At 43.4% G+C, this 18,697-nt stretch overlaps 1 protein-coding gene across 2 annotated transcripts in view; it reads right to left on the bottom strand.

Annotated features, from left to right (window-relative positions):
• Window positions 1-18,697, bottom strand: part of FRAS1 (Fraser extracellular matrix complex subunit 1) — a 362,104-nt gene that overhangs the window by 67,818 nt on the left and 275,589 nt on the right. For both annotated transcript variants that reach the window (XM_090036905.1, XM_090036906.1), the window contains 10 exons: window positions 18,566-18,598; window positions 17,665-17,796; window positions 16,604-16,729; window positions 14,935-15,182; window positions 10,364-10,512; window positions 8,518-8,680; window positions 7,024-7,156; window positions 4,694-4,884; window positions 3,076-3,229; window positions 628-891 (listed from right to left, as the gene is read on the bottom strand). In XM_090036905.1, the coding sequence (XP_089893031.1) occupies window positions 628-891; window positions 3,076-3,229; window positions 4,694-4,884; window positions 7,024-7,156; window positions 8,518-8,680; window positions 10,364-10,512; window positions 14,935-15,182; window positions 16,604-16,729; window positions 17,665-17,796; window positions 18,566-18,598 (1,593 nt within the window). The remainder of the gene's footprint in view (window positions 1-627; window positions 892-3,075; window positions 3,230-4,693; window positions 4,885-7,023; window positions 7,157-8,517; window positions 8,681-10,363; window positions 10,513-14,934; window positions 15,183-16,603; window positions 16,730-17,664; window positions 17,797-18,565; window positions 18,599-18,697) is intronic.

Genomic DNA, 18,697 nt, shown 5'->3' with positions numbered 1-18,697 from the left:
GTTATACCTATGTAAGATTAATATGAAAGAAGAATGGGGTCCAGTTACATATAACTTAGCTAAATGGAGGTAAATGGGGGAGGATGAAATAACCATATTGTAAGCTGAAAAGGAGAGGAAATATGTCAGGAATTTCCAAAAAATATAACTAGGAGAAATGAGTGACATTTTCAGAAATGCCAATCAATGCAGAACATTGGAAAAAAATTCTCAGAGATGAGCTCCCTCAGGCTGTAGACGCCTCCTGGGGAGATGGTTGAAAGCACAAATTCTTAAGACATTCAAGTCTAGATCAGGCAATACACTAAGAATATAAAATGCAGGGAGCAAACCTGTACTTGCCACTCAGAATAAATCTTATGCATCTCCTCCTATTTCTAACATCTGATATTCCTTTAACATATAAAACCCAGAAATTTAGGTCTGCAGTAAAGGTCTCCTTACTCCCCCTCTCCTACTGGCTCAAAAACATTTGGTGAGATGTTCAAATTTGGCTTGAAGATTTAAACACTTGTGCAGCTTTGATTATAATTAAAAGCAGTTGTGCATCTAAATCCCTTGGTTGGCTCTGAAAACCTCACTGGTTATTTTCTACATGGCTTATTCATCTCTACACTCATACCGTACCAGCTGGAAGCTGCAGGCCTCTGTTCACAGCTAATGTAGGCGGCTCATTCTTTGGCTGCTCCATGGAGAACTCCACCCTCCCCATCTCAGTGTACAGTCCATCCGTGAGGGAGAATCTGAATTCATCTGACCGTGCCTCAGCACCAGCTAGCGTGTAAACAATCAGCTTGTCCAGAACATCTTGGTAGGTAAAGGATGAACCCTGTGACAGAATGCGCCCATTCTCCAGAGGTTCCAAATAAGACTGTCTCCTGCGCAGGTGACCTGAGGAAGAACAAGCGCACTTACAAACAAGCAATGAAACATACCCAGGCAGAGCGGCCCCAGCTCTCACTTCCATTAAGCTCTCACAGCTTTCTTTTTAAATAGAAAGATATATAAATGTGGGATGTTCAAAGCTTACTGATCACTTACTTTCAGAAAGAGTCACTTTTTTCCAAGACAGGGATGGCGATTATCAAGGACATAAGGCATGCCATAGTGGGTCAGACCATAGCAGTTAGTGCAGTATCCTATATTTCAAAGTGGCAGAAAATGGATGCTAATGGAAACAGCATCCATATGTGCAGGGCCTATCCAGAATGTGCCTATCTGTCTACCATTTCCAGCAATTAGGGGCCTAGGAAGACCTAACTGAATGTTGCACCCCTAACTACCCACTGAAAGACTTAGCTTGCATGAATTTATCCAATCTTTTTTTAGCCTGTTTAAATTATCAGCATTCAGAACATCCTGCCAAGGACTTACACAAATTAATTACACACTGTGTAAAAAAAACCAACAAACCTTCCTTTTGTTTGATTTAAAAGTGTTACCCAATAATGTTCTTGTATGTTATCTAGTTCTAGTGCTGTGCATAACAGAAACTAATCAATTCTGTGTGTTTTCTCCATGACATTCATGGTTTTACAAACTTCTATCATATCATATCCTGGTAATTCTGAACCAGATGATCAGCAGCCTTAAAGCTCTTTCTTCATATAGACCTTTAGCTTGTGTCCAGAGACAGCTGTTCTTTAGACAGCCTGGCAGGGTGGGTATGCTAAAAGCTTTGACCATGGTTGCTGAAAACTGTAACAGTCTTGTCTCAACTGCATTGACAAAAAACAGTTTTCAGGACTGCCTCCTGGAAAAGGTTTCTGGAGGAAGCAAGTGCACTGTGTCATTTTCTTAAGGCCTATAATGACTACACTTGCACCCACACTGCACCAATGACTACACACTGGCACCCATGTGGGTCTGCACTGACCTGGGGAGAAATCCCAGAGGGACCATAATGGAAAAACCTTGTGTATGGCCTACGACATAATGCCTTTATAAAACAGGCTCCCCCTCTGTAGTCCTCTGCACCTATCTTGGGTCAGGTCCTCTCTTGTTCTGAGAGCTATTAGAATCAGTGACTGTACTCTGGACCCTGAACCTTGGTGGAAAAGTGGGGAGAAGACGGCTGGATGGGAAGGTGGGGAAAACATTTGTACCCTCCTGCTTTGTGCATTCCTGCTGTAGACAGACTGATCCAACCCAATTGGCAAAAATGGTCTGGGAAAGTAGATCATTATGCACAATGAATTGAAGGCACCTGGGTGCTATAAGCATAGCCTAGCATTCACTTCCCACACAGTACCAGGTCCATCAGCATAAGAGGATTCAAAAAAGGAAATGCTTACTGCGTAAGGGCTGGTTTTAGCACATAAAACAAATGGTGGCTATATACAGTACCCAGGTGTAATGGGCATTTATTGATCTTTTGACAAGGAATGTTTCCCATAGTGAAGATACATCCTAGTACTTTATGCATCACATGTACCAGCTACTGGGTCTGGGAAGGGTTTATTCCAGGCACAGGAAATTCTGGAACTTAAACTGTGTGCGCCCACTCTCCATGGCTGTTGTCTAGTCCTGGTTTATGAATTCAATGATAAAAGGAGACAAGTAAAGCTGGCTGCAGGAAAGCTGGGGTTGCCTGAGTTATCCTGATTTGTCTTCCCTTGGGCCAAGAGGGACCTTGTGAGGCCAAGAGAAGGGCCTGCGTGCTGTAAGGCCAATTAGTTATTTTGTATTCAGAATGCAAAGCAAGTAGCAGTGATGAGTGTCTGTGGTGGTAAGCCTCACAGACAGTGGCCTCACCTGACTACTTTCACTGCTGTGAGGCTTCTGCAGCTTCACACCATGAAGGAGTGAGCATCCCAGTGATTTTCTGTAGCTGTAGGGCTATGGAACAAAGTGTTCTGAGAGAGATGGGTTGCAACATTGCTCCTCCTTCCCCTCACAACAGACACTATCTCCTCCTCTGAAGGAATCTGACCACTCTTAGCAACTGGCATGTCATGGATGGTCAAATCCCCCTTGCTTTTGCCAGAGATCCAAGCACTGAACAAAAGCAGGTGACAGGGACACATCAGGCCTCTCTCTTAAAGCAACAGCTATTCCAAAAGTGCTATATCTTACCGTGCCTGGGCTTTTGGGTAACAACAAAAACAAGTTCATTATCTGGCGTGTCCAAGTCCTGCAGGCTCAGGGAAGCATTGCTGATTACCACTCCCAAGCTCTCACGCATTCTCACAGGTTCCAGCACCATCTTTGGGGGCTCATCATTCTGTCGCTACAAAAACACAAAGACTGACAGTCACACCGGAGAAGAGACACTTGCCAGACAGGCAAAAATTGCCCTGAGGACAAAGTCAAAAGGAAATTGCTCCAACTGGAAATCTGCACACTCAACTGATATTACTGTTAAAAGTTTTAAGCACGTGGTGTTGGTAAATCAGGGGTGTCAAGCTGGACTGGTCTGCAGGCTGGATTGGGACTACACACCAGAACCAGCACAGAGGGCTGGGCCAGTGGGACACTGCATGCAGTGTGTGCCCCATGCCAGCCCCCAGGACTGCATGCCAGCTTCCAACCCCTGGGGCCAAGTCCAACCCTCCACACTACATGCAGCTCATGCCAGTCCTGCTCTGGGGTTTGCACTACATTAAGTGTGAAGGCTGCACCAGGCATTGCATGCAGCATAAAAGGTCTGCCCTGGACTGGCTCTAGCCACTGGCTCCAGGGCCAATCTGGATCAACTCCCAGGCTGTCTTTGCATGCTGGAACTATTGCACAGGGCCAGTCTGACAGGGCACTGCATACAGCACACACCCCATATTGGCTCCCTGTGCCACATGCAGCGCAAGCCTCAGAGCAGGGCTGAGCCAAGCTACATGCAGCATGCAGGGCTGGACTGGCTATGCAGGCTGTACAGATCAAAGGGGGACAGAATGCAATGCTTCGCTAGACTGGCCCTACTGGCTGGCTTCAGGATGCATGGATGGCCTGGGGCCTGATCCAGACCAGCCTGGAGCTAGCACTCAAGCATGGGTCTGACATGGGTACCATGTGCAACACACATCCTGGACTGACCCCTTGTGCTGTGTGCAGTGCCTGTAGTGCCAAGTCCAGCCATGCACCAGATTAGCTCCACACACTTCATATGAAGCATGGGGTTGATCTGAGACCCATGGGCTGGATCATGGAGAGCTGCAGGCTGGATCCAGGCCAGATGCCCTAGGTTTGACACCCTTGTTATACATAGTCTCTGAAATATTGGCTAATAATCTGCACACTGAGATGGAGGGAAAACTTTGCCAATCAATACCTCAGCCATGAGACCTGAGAAAGGGGTAGCAATGCCAATTTGTGCCTCAGCAGTGAGGCAGGGACTGGGTTGCTTCTCACAGTTTCAGTCTCATTCCCAGTTCTCCTGTGCTCCAGGAGAAACATCCTCTATGCTGGCCATCTGGGTACATTTTGTCCCACAGCTCTTCGAAGCTTATCTACACTGGAGGGTGTTTTGCTAGTGTCTCACAAGGCTGCTTTCTTCCCATCCACTGTGTCCCCTCATGCATGAGAGGAGGTAAGCTGCATTCCTGGGGTCGGGATGGTGAACAAGAGAGAGTAAGGGGCACCTTCTACCTACTTATTTGCCTCTGTGGCCATTCAGAATGGGTCTCAATCTGGCCTAGGGTTAGTGCAGAAGCCACCCGCTCTGGGGGGAGGTTTTTGTCATTCCTCAGAATCTGTCTACCTGAATGGTGATGTTGATGCTCCATGTCTCAGGCAGGAGGGAGCTGCTGCTCACAGAGAAGCGGAAGAGGTCATGTGTTGGCTCTACACTTTCATGGATGCTCTGAAAGTAGTACACATGGTTCTCTAGCACATCTTGAATGGGGAATGAGGCACCTGAGTCTGCTGTGCCCCCAGGGCCAAAAATAGCACCTGTAAACAAAGCACCGTCTGTGATAGGACAGTTGTTTCATTGATATATTTTTTTAAAAATTAAGAAAATAATGGGAAGTCATGGCACTCCCAAGGTTTCCTTTCTGTAATTTACTATTAATACATTTAGAGACCCACCCCGAAAGCAGCTTCTGCTGCAGAAAGGAATAGTGTCCTTTTAATTACAAGGTCATCTGGTTCCTGTCCCCTTTTATTAGGCCTGTCTAAAGTGATAATCACTAATTCACCATCTTTCCACAGCACAACCTCCAGCCTCAATCACCCTTGTTGAAACAGTTTGGCTGCCAAGCAAATTGTCTATTAAAGACTGATCAGAGATTAGTCTTTTTGAAATACAAGCTTATGTTTGCTCTTTCACAAGACACAAAGAATAAGGATGCAGGGTACTGCATAACAGTCTGCATGGCTCAGAGCTAGTAAGGGGGCTGCTGTTATAAACCAAACCGTTTGCCAGAACTTACCACATAGTGGTACTCTACAGAGCATAATTTGTTCCCTGTGCTAAGAACATAAAATAACTGTGGTAACTGTGTGGTATCATTTAAAATGGTGCCTAAGGTGCTTCATGTGCAGTGCTGTGTGACAGCCTGACTTGGTGTGGTGGCTACAATTATCCCAGTATCTTTTCTTGGGTCTACACTCTGAGCAACCTCCAGCCTATTATGTTAGAAAGAAAAAAACCCCACAGAACAAAACATCACAGCAGCTGAGTGATTTACAGTTCAACTTCTCTAGCCCCTAGGTCTAATCCTGGGACCACCAATAATTATAAAATGTCCTGCCACAATTACAGTTTCCATGGTGGAACCAAATCCCACCATCACTGAAGTTTTACTGATGATACAGAAGCAGTGAAAGGAACAGTCCCTAGAAATGAAAGGGTCTAGGCTTTCCCCATTGCTCTGGTCATAAAACAGAGTTGTGAACTAAGATGCAGTGGGGAAGGGATTCTGACAAGGAAAGCTCTTCTAAGAGTGCTTGTCCTGAGGCCTTGTTGCAAAAGCTAAGGGCTGGATACTATTTGTAACCTGTACATGCACTGGGGACTTTATGTAGATATGCTCCTGCCTCATGACCTCAATGACATTATCTCTCATTATCTTCTCCCCATGTCCATGGTAGAAACAGCATAAAAACGTAATGCAGATATGGACTGTATTAATCTCTCTAGAGAGGTTGCTTGTTGCTGGGAAATGCACCTCACACAGGGTTTCCAACAGCAGATGCTGTCTGGGGAGTCTTTGGCAGCTCAGTGCAAAGAAATGGTACTGGTAGGTTCTGGGAGAAGCCAGGTGGGCAGCACACAACCTGCATGAGAAGGTTGCAGTCACTTGATTCCTGAGTTAAACACAGATTTAAAGAGACCTGTAACTAGTGGGCAAAACCACTGGGCTCTCTGGTACAGAGAATACCTGCCTCTGCCCCTCACACAGAAGAATTCAGTGGAAACTGTGTCAGGGAGACTCACAGAGCTTCCTGCTCCTATGCTGTTTTTACCACAATAGAGAAAGATCTGGTCTGGAGTAATGACTTAAGAACTGGGGGCACACACTCATGGTGCCACTGAAAAATAGCCAACCTGGGATGCAGGGGAACAGCCGAACAACTAACAGTGTAATGGAAAGGGTTGCTATAGGCAAAATAATATGAAATGAAGTCATCCTGTTATGAGCACCTACAGTGCATGAAGGCACAAGTCCTAATGAGGAACACCCATGGATAATGGATGGGACACCTCATAACTCTGAGGTGATATAATTATACACCAAATTCCTCCAGCTAAGCTCTTCCACAGCTTAGCTAGCTTTTAAAGTTCATGCAACACTTATTAGATGGATTCAAGAAAGGGTTGCTATGGACAACAAGAACAGCCTGAGTTATGAGAGTAATCATTAAATATTAAACAACAACTTTGTAAAGGCTCCTGGTCCAGAGCATGAGCCAGCCCCTTACTAATAAGGGTAAGCAGGAAAATTTCTCTGGGGGCATGTTATCTGCCTCTTAAAACCTTTCTCTGACACAGCTGCAGCTGATCATGTTAGCTCCTTGATGAAATCCCCAACCCCACTTCTGTGTTCCTATTTCCTGATCAAAAGAAAGGGAAAATGTACAATTTACCTGTCTTTGTGTTTTCAATGCACCCATATATGGGTAGAGTGATTATTGTAACCACTAGCTCTTCCATGGCTGTATCGTAGTCAGTGGCTAGGAGTTGGTGAATGGACAACGGGACCCTCCCTCCCTCATCAACCTGAAAACCAGGAAAAGGGAAATAAAACACATGTGCTTTAGAAACAAAGGCAAGTTCCACATTCATTGCTGAATGGATCAAACACTCAGGGTAGGGGAAGAGATAATTCATGACACTGGCAGCTTAAGTTTAACCTTTTGCCTATTTCTGCATGAGTCCACTAGCATACAATTGCTATCAGTCTCTAATGAAGCAGGTAGAGAAGTAATTCCTGACATTCCCAGTGACACTAAAAAGTGCCAACCAAACAAGTTCAAGGTCTGCCCAATTCAAACAGGTCATGATGCTATTGTGGTTAAGGCATGGAAGCTTCTGTAGGCAACAGCACTCCTGGAGGTAATATGGCAAGAATCACAACCAGGCTCCTTTGACCCTCCAAACTCGTGCAGCTGGGTGCCCATTTACAGCTGGGTTAACTAGGGGCAGTCTTTAGTATAAGTCTAGAGTGAGGTCTGTACTCATGCCTCTGAATCAATAGCAAAGGGTTTTTACTGCTCTGCCACACACTCCATCTCATGAACGACGCATGTCCCTGGCAGCTGGGGGGCACGGCTGCGCTGGCAGCAGTGGGAGCATGGCAGTGGCGGTAAGTGTGGAGCTCCCACAAACGCTGCCGGCACTGTCGGCAGCAGGGGGCAGGCAGTGCCTTTTTGCAGGGGGTGCACATGCAACCGCGTGCACCCCCTATGCATCGCCCCTGCTCCATCTCCCTACCCCTGGAATATAAAACAAACCAAATAGAAAATTGGGGAAGGTGAAGGCTTACCTGCCCCTACCAGCTGCCCCATGCTATTGAGCTAGCATCAATGTAACAGAGTGAAATGAGCAGCAGAGAGTATTCTGGCACATCACAGTGACCTGGTGGGAGGAGTGACAAGCTGCATCTTTGTTGAGTGAGAAGTTTTTGATAGTGGAAAAAAGGGAGTGGAAAGTTGGGAAGGGAGGTAGGCTACATCAAACGGTTCAGATAAGCATTTTGGAATGCTGTATGTTGATCCAAACCTCCAGATGTTTTCATATTCATCCAGCACTAGCCCTAGTGAAAAAGCTGGACAACTCCTCAACTTTGATTAGTCAGCCTAGCTCTGTTGGCACCAGTGGAGTTATACTGATCTTCTTCAGCTGACAAGCTGGGACCACTGGTTACAGTGTAAATGAAGACAGGAGGTTCAGGGACACAAGAGCACCCTCCATTTCCTCTGGTCATCAAAAAATGTACTAATGCTTTGCATGTGGAAGACACATCCATACTACTAGATGGTAGTTCACCACAGTGTACTGAATCCAGGAAACTTACTGTTCAGGGGTTTAGATCAAGCAAGTTCTCATTGCCATTTTAAGCACTGAAACCTATTACTTACAGTAATATGATCAGCAAAAGCAATGACCGATGGTCTGTTATGAACAGGTGTGATGGTGATGGTAAACTTCTGGCTGTCAAGCTGATTGTTGTCAGCATCGAAGACAGAAAAGTAGAAAATATCAGTGACTGGCTGATCACTGGTCTCAAATGCAGTTGTGTATCTGTGAATGTCAAAAATAGAACTGAGTCACCTATTATATTTAAACACTAGATTGGAATATCCCTCTTTTCAGTGAGGCATTGTTTCAGGGGTTTTTTGGTTTTTTTTAACTCTCCCACTTACTCATTCAGAATGAGCTCTTTCTCTCCCCATTTCATTGTGTAAGTAGTACTGACCAGAAAAAGGCTGGCCTGAGAGCAATGGTTGGAAGAAACATCCATAAATTTTGTCACATCACACATCTTAATGCTAACGGGCAATCATGTTCTGATTCCCCAACTCTTGGGGAATTGAGCAGCAGTGTATGAATGGCAGGTGGAGATTACTGAACAATTACAGTATTGTCCTAAGAGCAATACTACTCTATTCTTGTGAGAAGTATCATAACATTTTCTTTTCTTCTGAACAGCTGTCCCTGGGCCATATGGACAATAAAAATATGAAGGAGGATTTCCAAACATATTCAGCAGTGGCCAAACTTTGCTTCTCACTGAAGTCAAAAGGGAAACTCCCATCAACCTCAGCACAAAGAGAATTAGACTCATGTTGAGTGCTTTGGAACATTCCACTAAGACTTTTTTATGCAGTGACTTATTTATGTTCTTGAAAGGTATTCACATTCAACCTTCACTGTGACAACATTATTCCACAGATGCTCTGATGGTTTTGTTCCCTCATGTGTCACTCTTGCAGCTGTGTTTTGTGTATGTATTTACACACACACTGCCATGAGGATGAGGCTACGTTTGGGTCATAGTTTTATATCATATAACAGAAGGAGGCTCTGGCTCCTTCTATTAACAACCCAATGACAGGGTGACCTTGTACCCTAACTGGAAAGAAAATCCAGAAAAGAAGTCACCACTATGTGTTACACCAGGTACTCAGCATGGACAATCAGAAACATTTTCTGCTGGAGCATTCTGCTGGATATTATCATTGAGACATTATCAGCAGAGCACAGGAGAGGCGGGAATCTGATGCCGCACATGCTTTATGGCTGGAGCAGAGGCGGATCCAGAAAAGTGTGGTGGGTGAGGTCACATCATCCCCTCAGCTGTGCCTCACATACCCAGTGACCTCAGGCTCATCAGCACATGTACTGCCAGAGATCCACAAGCAGTGAGCTCTCCAGCTGATCAGCATAGAGCTACACACATTAAGCTCTCTGTCACTGGATGGTTAACAAAGGTCCCACCAGAGCTCCACTTGCACAGAGAGCTCTTATAGAGCCTGACAGGCCTTGTGCTGATCAGCTGGTGAGCTCAGAGAGCTCAGCACATGAGCACTGCACAACCAAACAGGTGTGGCGGCACACAACCCCCTCACTCCCAATCCTGGATCTATCCATAGGTTGGAGTTGTTTCAAGAAAAGCTATTCTTTTATGTCATTAGTTTTGATACTAACTAAAAAACCAGCATGTCAACAAAAATATATAGTGATTTTGAAGCAGTGCAAGTTAACTTGCATTTTGTAAGCATAAAAGACCCCAATTTGATATACATATTCACTGCCATTTTTAATATTATAAGATACAACCATATAATTAGGAGTGGCAACCCTGGTATTAGATTATAAACACTGCATGTCCCAATATTAATATCACACACTCCCTGCAGATGGCGCAGACAGCCTGAATGTGCCCAATAAAAAGGTGGTCTGGTAAAAAAATGAGCTTGTTACCTGATCTTCTGATTGTTGATATCTTCCATTGTGAAATTATAAACCTCTGCAAGCTCCCCATTATACAATCCAGAGGCCCGTAAAAGGGTGCCATACATAGGCAGAGATATTAATTGAATTGTGATCTCTGAGTCAGGAGAATTATTATCCTAACATGAAAAATAAACCAAACAGCAAAATTAGCTTTTGTTTCCCTACATTGGGCATGGAAGAAAATAAGGCAGATGGTGACATATCTAAAGATGGTGAAAGCTGACCAAGCTTCATTGAGTAATGCTGACTGCTTTGGAATTTAATGCAGAGTGTGTATTCATTTTCACATAACTAAAAGGCACGCTTTATCTCTCTACCACACATATATGCTCACTCAGATATAAGTCTTGTATATTTTATTTTCAAATCACATGAAATTCCAAGTAGAATTTCTCCTACCTTTAATACCTAGTGGCTGGTCACAGATAACTGAGATGAAATATACTGATGTGTGTCACAGAAAATATACAAAGATTGTAATTCAGCTCTTAGTTACACCAGTGTAAATGTGGAACAACTGTATTAAAGTTAATGGACTGCTTCTGGACTTACACTGGTGAAGCAAAGAGCTGGATTTGGCCCATTTAAATTAAATTAATTGTCTCCAATTACATGATGCTGTATCCAAATCTGCATCTTTATTTAACACTTCTGGGAAGAAAACATACTGTAAGATTCAAGTTCTGAGCCATCTTACTCTGAACATACATAGTCAAATCTTTGCTTTACTGGTAAGTGTAGTCTCCCTGACTAAAATGTGAGAGACAAGCAGGGGCTAGCACACAGACCCACATTATGTATATTCATAGCTTTCTTTCTATATCTATAAAACACGTGTCAAAAAAAATCACAGACACCAGGTATGAACTTTCTGATGTCATCACCACGAAAAGAATTGTAAACCAATGGCATCTGTTATTTTTTGTAATGCATTACAATGGTGTCTATACTCCATTCCTTCCTGCATTCTGGGCCTTTTCAAAAATGATTTTCTAATAGTATAATCAATGAAATGTCTAAAAATTACCCTAATATAAATTTCTCAATGCAATGTGTAGCAATCTATCCATATAACAGAAGTAAAATCTACTACCATGCTGGAACCTCATTCCCAGGGGCCTGAGATGAATCAGATTTGCAGTTATGTCCTGTATGTGACACCAGACCAGTGTCAACATTTCCCACCATATTCCTCTTACAGCTGAGGCTCCTGTAGTCATATGAGCATTTCAGCTTTAATTTTAAAAAATATTTCTAGCCCTCATGATGTTAGAGAAAAGCCTGAAATCATGATCCAAGTGCATTCAGAAACCAGAAGGCAAGGAAAACATGGCTTCTTAACCAGTCACACCATTTGGGGAGTCTGAATCAATATTGGTGAATGTGCAGGTTTTGGCACACTACTGTGAAATAAAAAGCTATAAAGGCTACCATTTCCAGGAATGCAGAAAGTATTCACTCAACCCAAGGAAAAAAGGGGGCAGCGAGTGAAATCCTCAGCTGAAGAAGCGGGTTAACTGTCTTGTAAATCAAGGGAGCAAAGACCCACATTTCTAGGCTTGCCAGAACCTCAAAAAGAATATTGTAAAGCTATCAACTTTCACCATGTTATCTAATACATGGAAGGGGACTCCCATGGATGGGTCCTCCACAGACCCGCCAATAATTCCACTCTCTCTACTACAACCTCTTCCTTTTTTCCAAACTCATACTACTTACTGCCTTCCTGACAAACACATCCCTGAGGGCTTCCGCTGTACGTTTCTCTCAACCAAAACTACCTTAGGACAGTTTTGCCGCCTTCTGCCTAAGACTGTGAGATGAAGAACAACCCACCAGTTATCACAGAATCATAGAGAAGCAGGGCTGGAAGAGACCTTCAGAGATCATCTACTCCAACCTCCTGCCTGAGGCAGGATCGCTCCTACCCAGAACGTCCTATAAAATGCAGTTACAACTGCTGTCTTCTATCCTTCCTATCTCCAGTAAAACTATGGATCCCATTTTACATTAAAGAATTGTACAGACATGAGGGAACTTCTTCAAAAGTACCAAGCTCCCATTTTTAAAAGTCACTCTTAGTAGCTGAAATTTCATGAACTTTTCATTAAATCTAAAAGCTTACACAGATTTTTAGGTATCTAAAAATGAAGGGAGGTACTTAAGTGAGATTTACATAAATGCCTAAGCCAGCAATTCTCAGGCGTAGCATGAGATGTGAAGAGATAAGCAGATAAGCCAGGCTCAGGCTTGTCCTTACATGGACAACTCCCCACTCCTATTACCCAGTCCCTGTATAACGAGGTAAGCACTGTAATATATAAATTTGTTTTTAAAATTGGGTGCCACTCAATTCACAAATGTTGTGGAGGGGTGCCTTGAGTCCAGTAAAGGGTGCCTTGAGAGTCCATATATGTCAATGACCACTGGCCTGAGTCAATGCAAGTGAGGTACATAGCCTACTGAAGAATCTATCTTTAGGTGCCTAACTACTTACATAAAATGGCCCTAAATGACTTGTAAAAATGGGACTTGGGTACCTGAGTTGCTTGCAATGCAAGTCAAAATGGGAGTCTAGAAATGAAGCAGTATGGGCACAGGAGTGATCTTGACACTGGCTGCCTTTGTGGACTATGAAGTACAATAGCTATGAATTCCAGGAGTTTATCCAAGTATCTAACTGGTTAGTACTTTAAAAGTAGAGCTCTTTCAGCTGTTAAGAGGCAAAAAAGACTCCTCAGGGACCATTTTAATGTTAGATGAGCACCATTCAAATTTCAGTGGTCTAATAATTCAATATAACTAATTCATTTACTTACACAGAGTCATAATTTCTGCAAGACATAACATTGGCTCAATAAGACTCTAATACATTAGGGCAGGGGTGTCAAATTCCTCTAGCCCCATGGGCTGGATGAGGCATAAAGCTTTCCCTTTCTCCCTCCCCCAGTATACCTGATCCAGTGGCCACTCCAGCTGGTCTGGGACCTGCACTGGTGCAGTGCAGATCCAGAGTGGCTGGAACAAGTGCTGCATGTAGTATACAGTCCAGCTGGAGCAGCAGCCAGGCTGCAAGCATTGGTCAGCTTGCACCACATACAGTGCCTGCCTCAGCCAGCCTGGGACCTATGCTGCAAACCCAAGAGCGTCCAAGACAACAACTTTTTAGAAAGTGGTGCAGAAACACTGCTCCCCAGCTCTGACACCTTTATAACTCTGACAGCTTTATGTTTCTATCTAAAGCTAATTTTACAATTTAAATAAAGCCCTGAACTTGGTCTATTAAAACACTAATGGACCATAAGAAGATTGCTGGGTAGTATTTATAAATGCACCTAAATATTAGGCATGAGCTCTGCCTACAGTAGAAAGGTAATTACATAGAAGTGTAATTAACCCCTAAGTGTGGATGCAGTAATACTGCCATAAAAGTGATTATGCCAGTACAGGTTATCCCCAGACTGAAAGGGAAATAAGCTCTTCTTGTAAAGAAAGTTAAGTTAAGCACAGGAGCCTCTATATCCAGTGTCAGTTACTACAATACTGGTTCTCTAACTTTTGGCACTTAGAAAATAGCTTACAAAATGTCACAGGTGAAGCACATTCCTGTGCAGAACATGATGCCTATGCACCACATACCTGCTTCAATGGGGATGCCATGACACAAAGGCATTGGAACCAGCATTCTGAATATGGGTGAATGTTACCCTCACGGGACACCAGAAGCTGTGATCTGACCACTAACAAAACAGGGATGTGAAAGCTCGGACTACAGATCCAAAATGAAAATTGAGTTCATCCTAAGTTTATGCACTAAGTTTCAGATCTAAGCACACTTGAAGTCATCGAGTGTGTACATTCATGTAAATTAAAACCAATAAAAATAATTTTCATCTGTTTTCTTAAACTACCTCATCACTTCAATATATGACTGCATTCTAGCAGAGCATTGAGTGACATGTCTAATGAGTGCTGCATGTTGTTCATATTCTGTCTCCTCCTCAGTCCAGGAAAGAATTTGCTATTAAATGCATTGCTACTAAGAAATCTGGTATTTCACATGACACCTCCTGTGAGGAAAATCTCAGCTGGCCGTAGTCAGCAAACCATAGTATTTTCACATGATATCACATAATGCTGCATTCTGGTTTGAGGGGAAAAAGACATATTGAGCCAGAAAGAGTCTGTCAAAAAGTTTTAAAAGGATTATTGCTGAGCAAACCCACATGTTTAGTTAGCAGGGATGTTTTGTGCATAAATCTGGGATTAACTCAATTTTTATTTTGGCTCTGAAGTTCACCTTTATTTCAGGCAGATAGCCTCAAAAACCTACTAAGATGAAAGAGCCTACTAAGATGAAAGAGCTCATTATTCCTTTTTTGGCATCTGTGGTCAAAACACAGCAAAAAGTTAAAGTGGTTGCCAAGAATCAACGTTCTGAAAGTGCAGGAGTGCACGTTGCTGAGAGCCTATCAAGAGGGGAGAACACTAAATACTAAGAATTCATTTGGACAAGGAAGGAATAGATACAAACTTACAATGTAAGCTAGGTGTGATCGAGAAAGTGTCACAGAGCTTTTACTAGCCACTGTGACAGTCAGCAAGCAGCCTGGAGCTAACTGGGGACTGTTGCTGTCCATCAATGATACTTCCACTCTCAGCACAGTAGTTGCAGTTGTAACGCCATCGGTCACAGAGATTTCCATGCTGTCCTCTGCTGCAGATGAGCCATCGTGGACATACTGCAAAGCATTTTGGGTGATGTCTTCGTAAGTGAAAGTATCACCTTCCCAGAAAGAAATGTGAAACAAATAATGAGTCACTGCCAAGTGCACCAATTCAGCTCAAAGGCCTAAGGCCCTGACTCAGTTAAGCACTTACGCATGTGCTTAGCTGTTGTTTAATATACTCGTTACAGGTGTGTGGTCTCCCATTCTATTGGGGATTTCAGTAATGAGCTATTACGTGCACGGGATGGAGCCATAACCTTCATAAAAACATTGAGACAAAACAAGGAGTGTTTGACCAACAGCCCTTCCCATTTCTTGTCCAACTGCTTCTTAGACATTTGTCTAATATAAAGGCTTAGAGCTCTGATCTTTACAGCAGCACTGCCCCCCCTTTTTTGTTTGTACTGCTTTCTTGTAAATCAAATTTGTCTCTGATAAGGAGCTGAAACCTGCAACCTCTAAAGGCAAACTGCCCATAAGACTGAGCCTCTGAACAGCATCTTGATCAATTGACAGTGATAGAATTATGCTAACATCATCTAGAACATCCAATTCATTTATTTATTCAGATTTACACAGTACAAAAATGGTCTTGCAAGAATTTCTAAGCACCCTAACAATTGGTTAAACTTACCCAAACCTAAGATGATCTACTCAGGTCCCTTCCGACCCTAGAAACTATGAAACTATAATGATTTACCAATCTGCAACAATACAAAGTCATGTACACAAAGGACTTTAACCCATCCAAAGAGTGACATTTATATAAACACATTTAGGAAACAAATTAATTTGTCTGAAGAATAAAAATCAGAGCAACAGAAAAGTGCCTTTAACTTTCCTGCCCTTTGCACATCTTATGAAGACACCCTCAGACTACAATCAGGCCCTAGGAATATTCAGACTCTTAGGGTGAAACTACAGGCCAAATTAGTCAGGGGCAAAATACTGTACAGCAGGCCAGCAAAAAGCTTATGCATTGCTTAAGTCTCCACAGGGATGAACTTCATCCCATAAATACAGGCACGAACAACCCTAAGATGGCAAGCAGGGGGCGGGGCACCTGTCAAGGGGTGGAGCTACCCATGTGGCCCTCGACAGCTTGCCAAAACTCAGTAAGCAGCCCTCCACCTAAAATAATTGCCCGCTTCTGAGCTGGAACATGGTGCTGACCGCACTGCCTCCTCATGGCAAAGTTAAGAAACAGTAGAGCCCTGTGCCTTTACTGCCCCAATAGGTGTCAATGGCCTGCAAATCAGATACCTCTACCTTCATAATTTTTATATATATTAAATTGGTATTATATATGTGAAAATATATAAGGAAATTACAGATATGATTATAATTCTATTATTATATAAACATTCTAGCTCAACTGCTTATTAAATGTAGAAAAACAAACAGATAGAGAAAATATGCTGGACTTATTTGTTCCCCCTGTAATCCATCCTCTGACTCAGAGACCTGTGCAACTCACCTGCTCTCAAGTGGTCATGAACTCTGGTGCGGTTTTTGAGTAGAACCCCATGGCGAGGAGGTTCTACCAGCTCAAAGAAGAGATCTTCAGGAGCTGTGTCCGCATCATGTACTCTCAGCTGTACCCCTGGCACAGGAACAAGAAGGACAGACAGCTAGGTGTCACAACTGTTATCTACTATACAGTGAATTGTTCATAGGTCTTGTGAAAGCCACATGCAGACATCAGGAAATTAATGGATTTGAACACGTGTATGTTTGCCTGCCTGCTTGGAGATTATTAGTCTTTGGTGATGCCAATGTCATAGGTTAAATTGGAGGTATTATTGGAAATCTGCTTAGCAAGTGACATCTAGGATGACACTGAACTCCTGGTAATGTACAAGTAGATCAAGCATACAGGAAATGAGAGGGCTGCAGTCAGTTTATCTATACGGCAGTGTAGGAAGTTCTGTATTTTTAGTGAGCTGCACAAGTTATTATCTTCTACAATATGTTTGAATGTATTACATGGCAGATATAAATTATGACTCTCGCTGAGGTGGAGATGAAATGTGAAGGGGGGGTGTGGCATGGGGGCAGAGGGGCTACCCATTTGCATAGCTAACAGAAGGTCTGGTCAAAATCCTAGCCACTGGGCTCAACAGAACACAGGCACCGCTAGCAAGACAAACCCCTGGTCTCAACTTATTCAAAAGGGAGGTAAAGATAAGACTGCGGCAGGGTTGTGATTGCATCCCTCCAACACACAAGCCCATAAACATGGCTGGCCATACATAGGAGGAATACATTAGACTCTTAAAATGGGTGAAACAGTTTGTGTATAATGACGTCGTGGAATAGCTCCCAAGGGCTCTGCTTTGTCCCTAATACAGGTGCTTCAATACATGCCAAGATCCCTCCCACAATGGTGAGAGATGGGTCCAGGCCAGAAATCTGCCCAGCTGCCTGTGTGAGACTCACGGGTGATAAGCCTAGCATGTCAGGCCAAGGTCCACCAGCTGGTCCCTTCTGTCACCCTGACCTAGAATTCAGTGCTTGTTCCTGTTTTCTGCTCCTTACCGAGAGTGGCCTTGCCACCCTGGCTGACCTCCAGAAATGGAGCGGTGGTCTGGAACACAGGAGGTTGCTGACCCACTGAGTCCAAATGAATTGTAAATGCCATCTCGGGGGTTACGCGTTCTCCATCAGACACTGAAAGCAAATCAGCACACAACTGCATTTACTGCTAAAGTTTAAATAATTCATATTGCAAAGGCATCTGAAAACACATGCATAGCTTCCCACCTTTACCCAGTGATTGCCTGACTGCAGTAATCTCATACCCCTTCTCCACTTACATCACTGTCTAGGAACATGTCTATGCACAGGACTCCAAAATTCAAGAGAAAACATGTTTACCTTAGAGCCCCATATCAATCACTGGCAGCACCGGTACACTGGGAAGAGCCCAGCTGACTGGGTGGGTGGGTGAATACATGCACATATGCACACTTCCTATATACCTCTATTAGAGTCTGCACTGAACAAAGGCTCCATTTAAGAACATGGGCTATGTTTCATTCCCAGCACATTAAAAAGGGTTGAAAATACTAAATAGAACATCAACTTACTAATGTGATTTGTTGAGTTACTGTGTCAAAAACTTTTACATCCTTATTCACATGACTAGGGTTTTCAACTGCATAAGGCCTTCAAGATTTGAGGTAATGGTCAGGAAAGGGGCACTCCTGTTACCCATTAAACTACTCCTAGACCCTACCGAAAACTCAGTGTCTTTAGTATATTCTAATCCATTATTTGTGGCATAAGAAAGTAAACATTTCAGATCTTTCTAAAACTCCTCCTTAAGACTTGTAGAAGTGCATGAAGTAAAGGAAGGGAAAAGCACGAGCAGGTAAAATAAAGGACAGGCAGGAAAAGTACCATGCCTCTTGTAGCAAAGAAAGGATGGTTTATATACCTGTAAAATGAAAGTTCACCGATTCTGGGAGACCTGAGGAAGACAAGAGCGCAGTTGTTAATGACATCAGTTAAAAAAAAAAGAACACCCACACACACACACACACACCCCCACACACACACAGGGATTTAG

The sequence above is a fragment of the Crocodylus siamensis genome, chromosome 2 (genome assembly GCF_052110815.1).
Source record: "Crocodylus siamensis isolate JL-2025a chromosome 2, ASM5211081v1, whole genome shotgun sequence".
NCBI classification, from domain to species: domain Eukaryota; kingdom Metazoa; phylum Chordata; order Crocodylia; family Crocodylidae; genus Crocodylus; species Crocodylus siamensis.
Note: the sequence above shows the minus strand (reverse complement) of the source record. Positions and strands in the feature narration are given on the sequence as shown.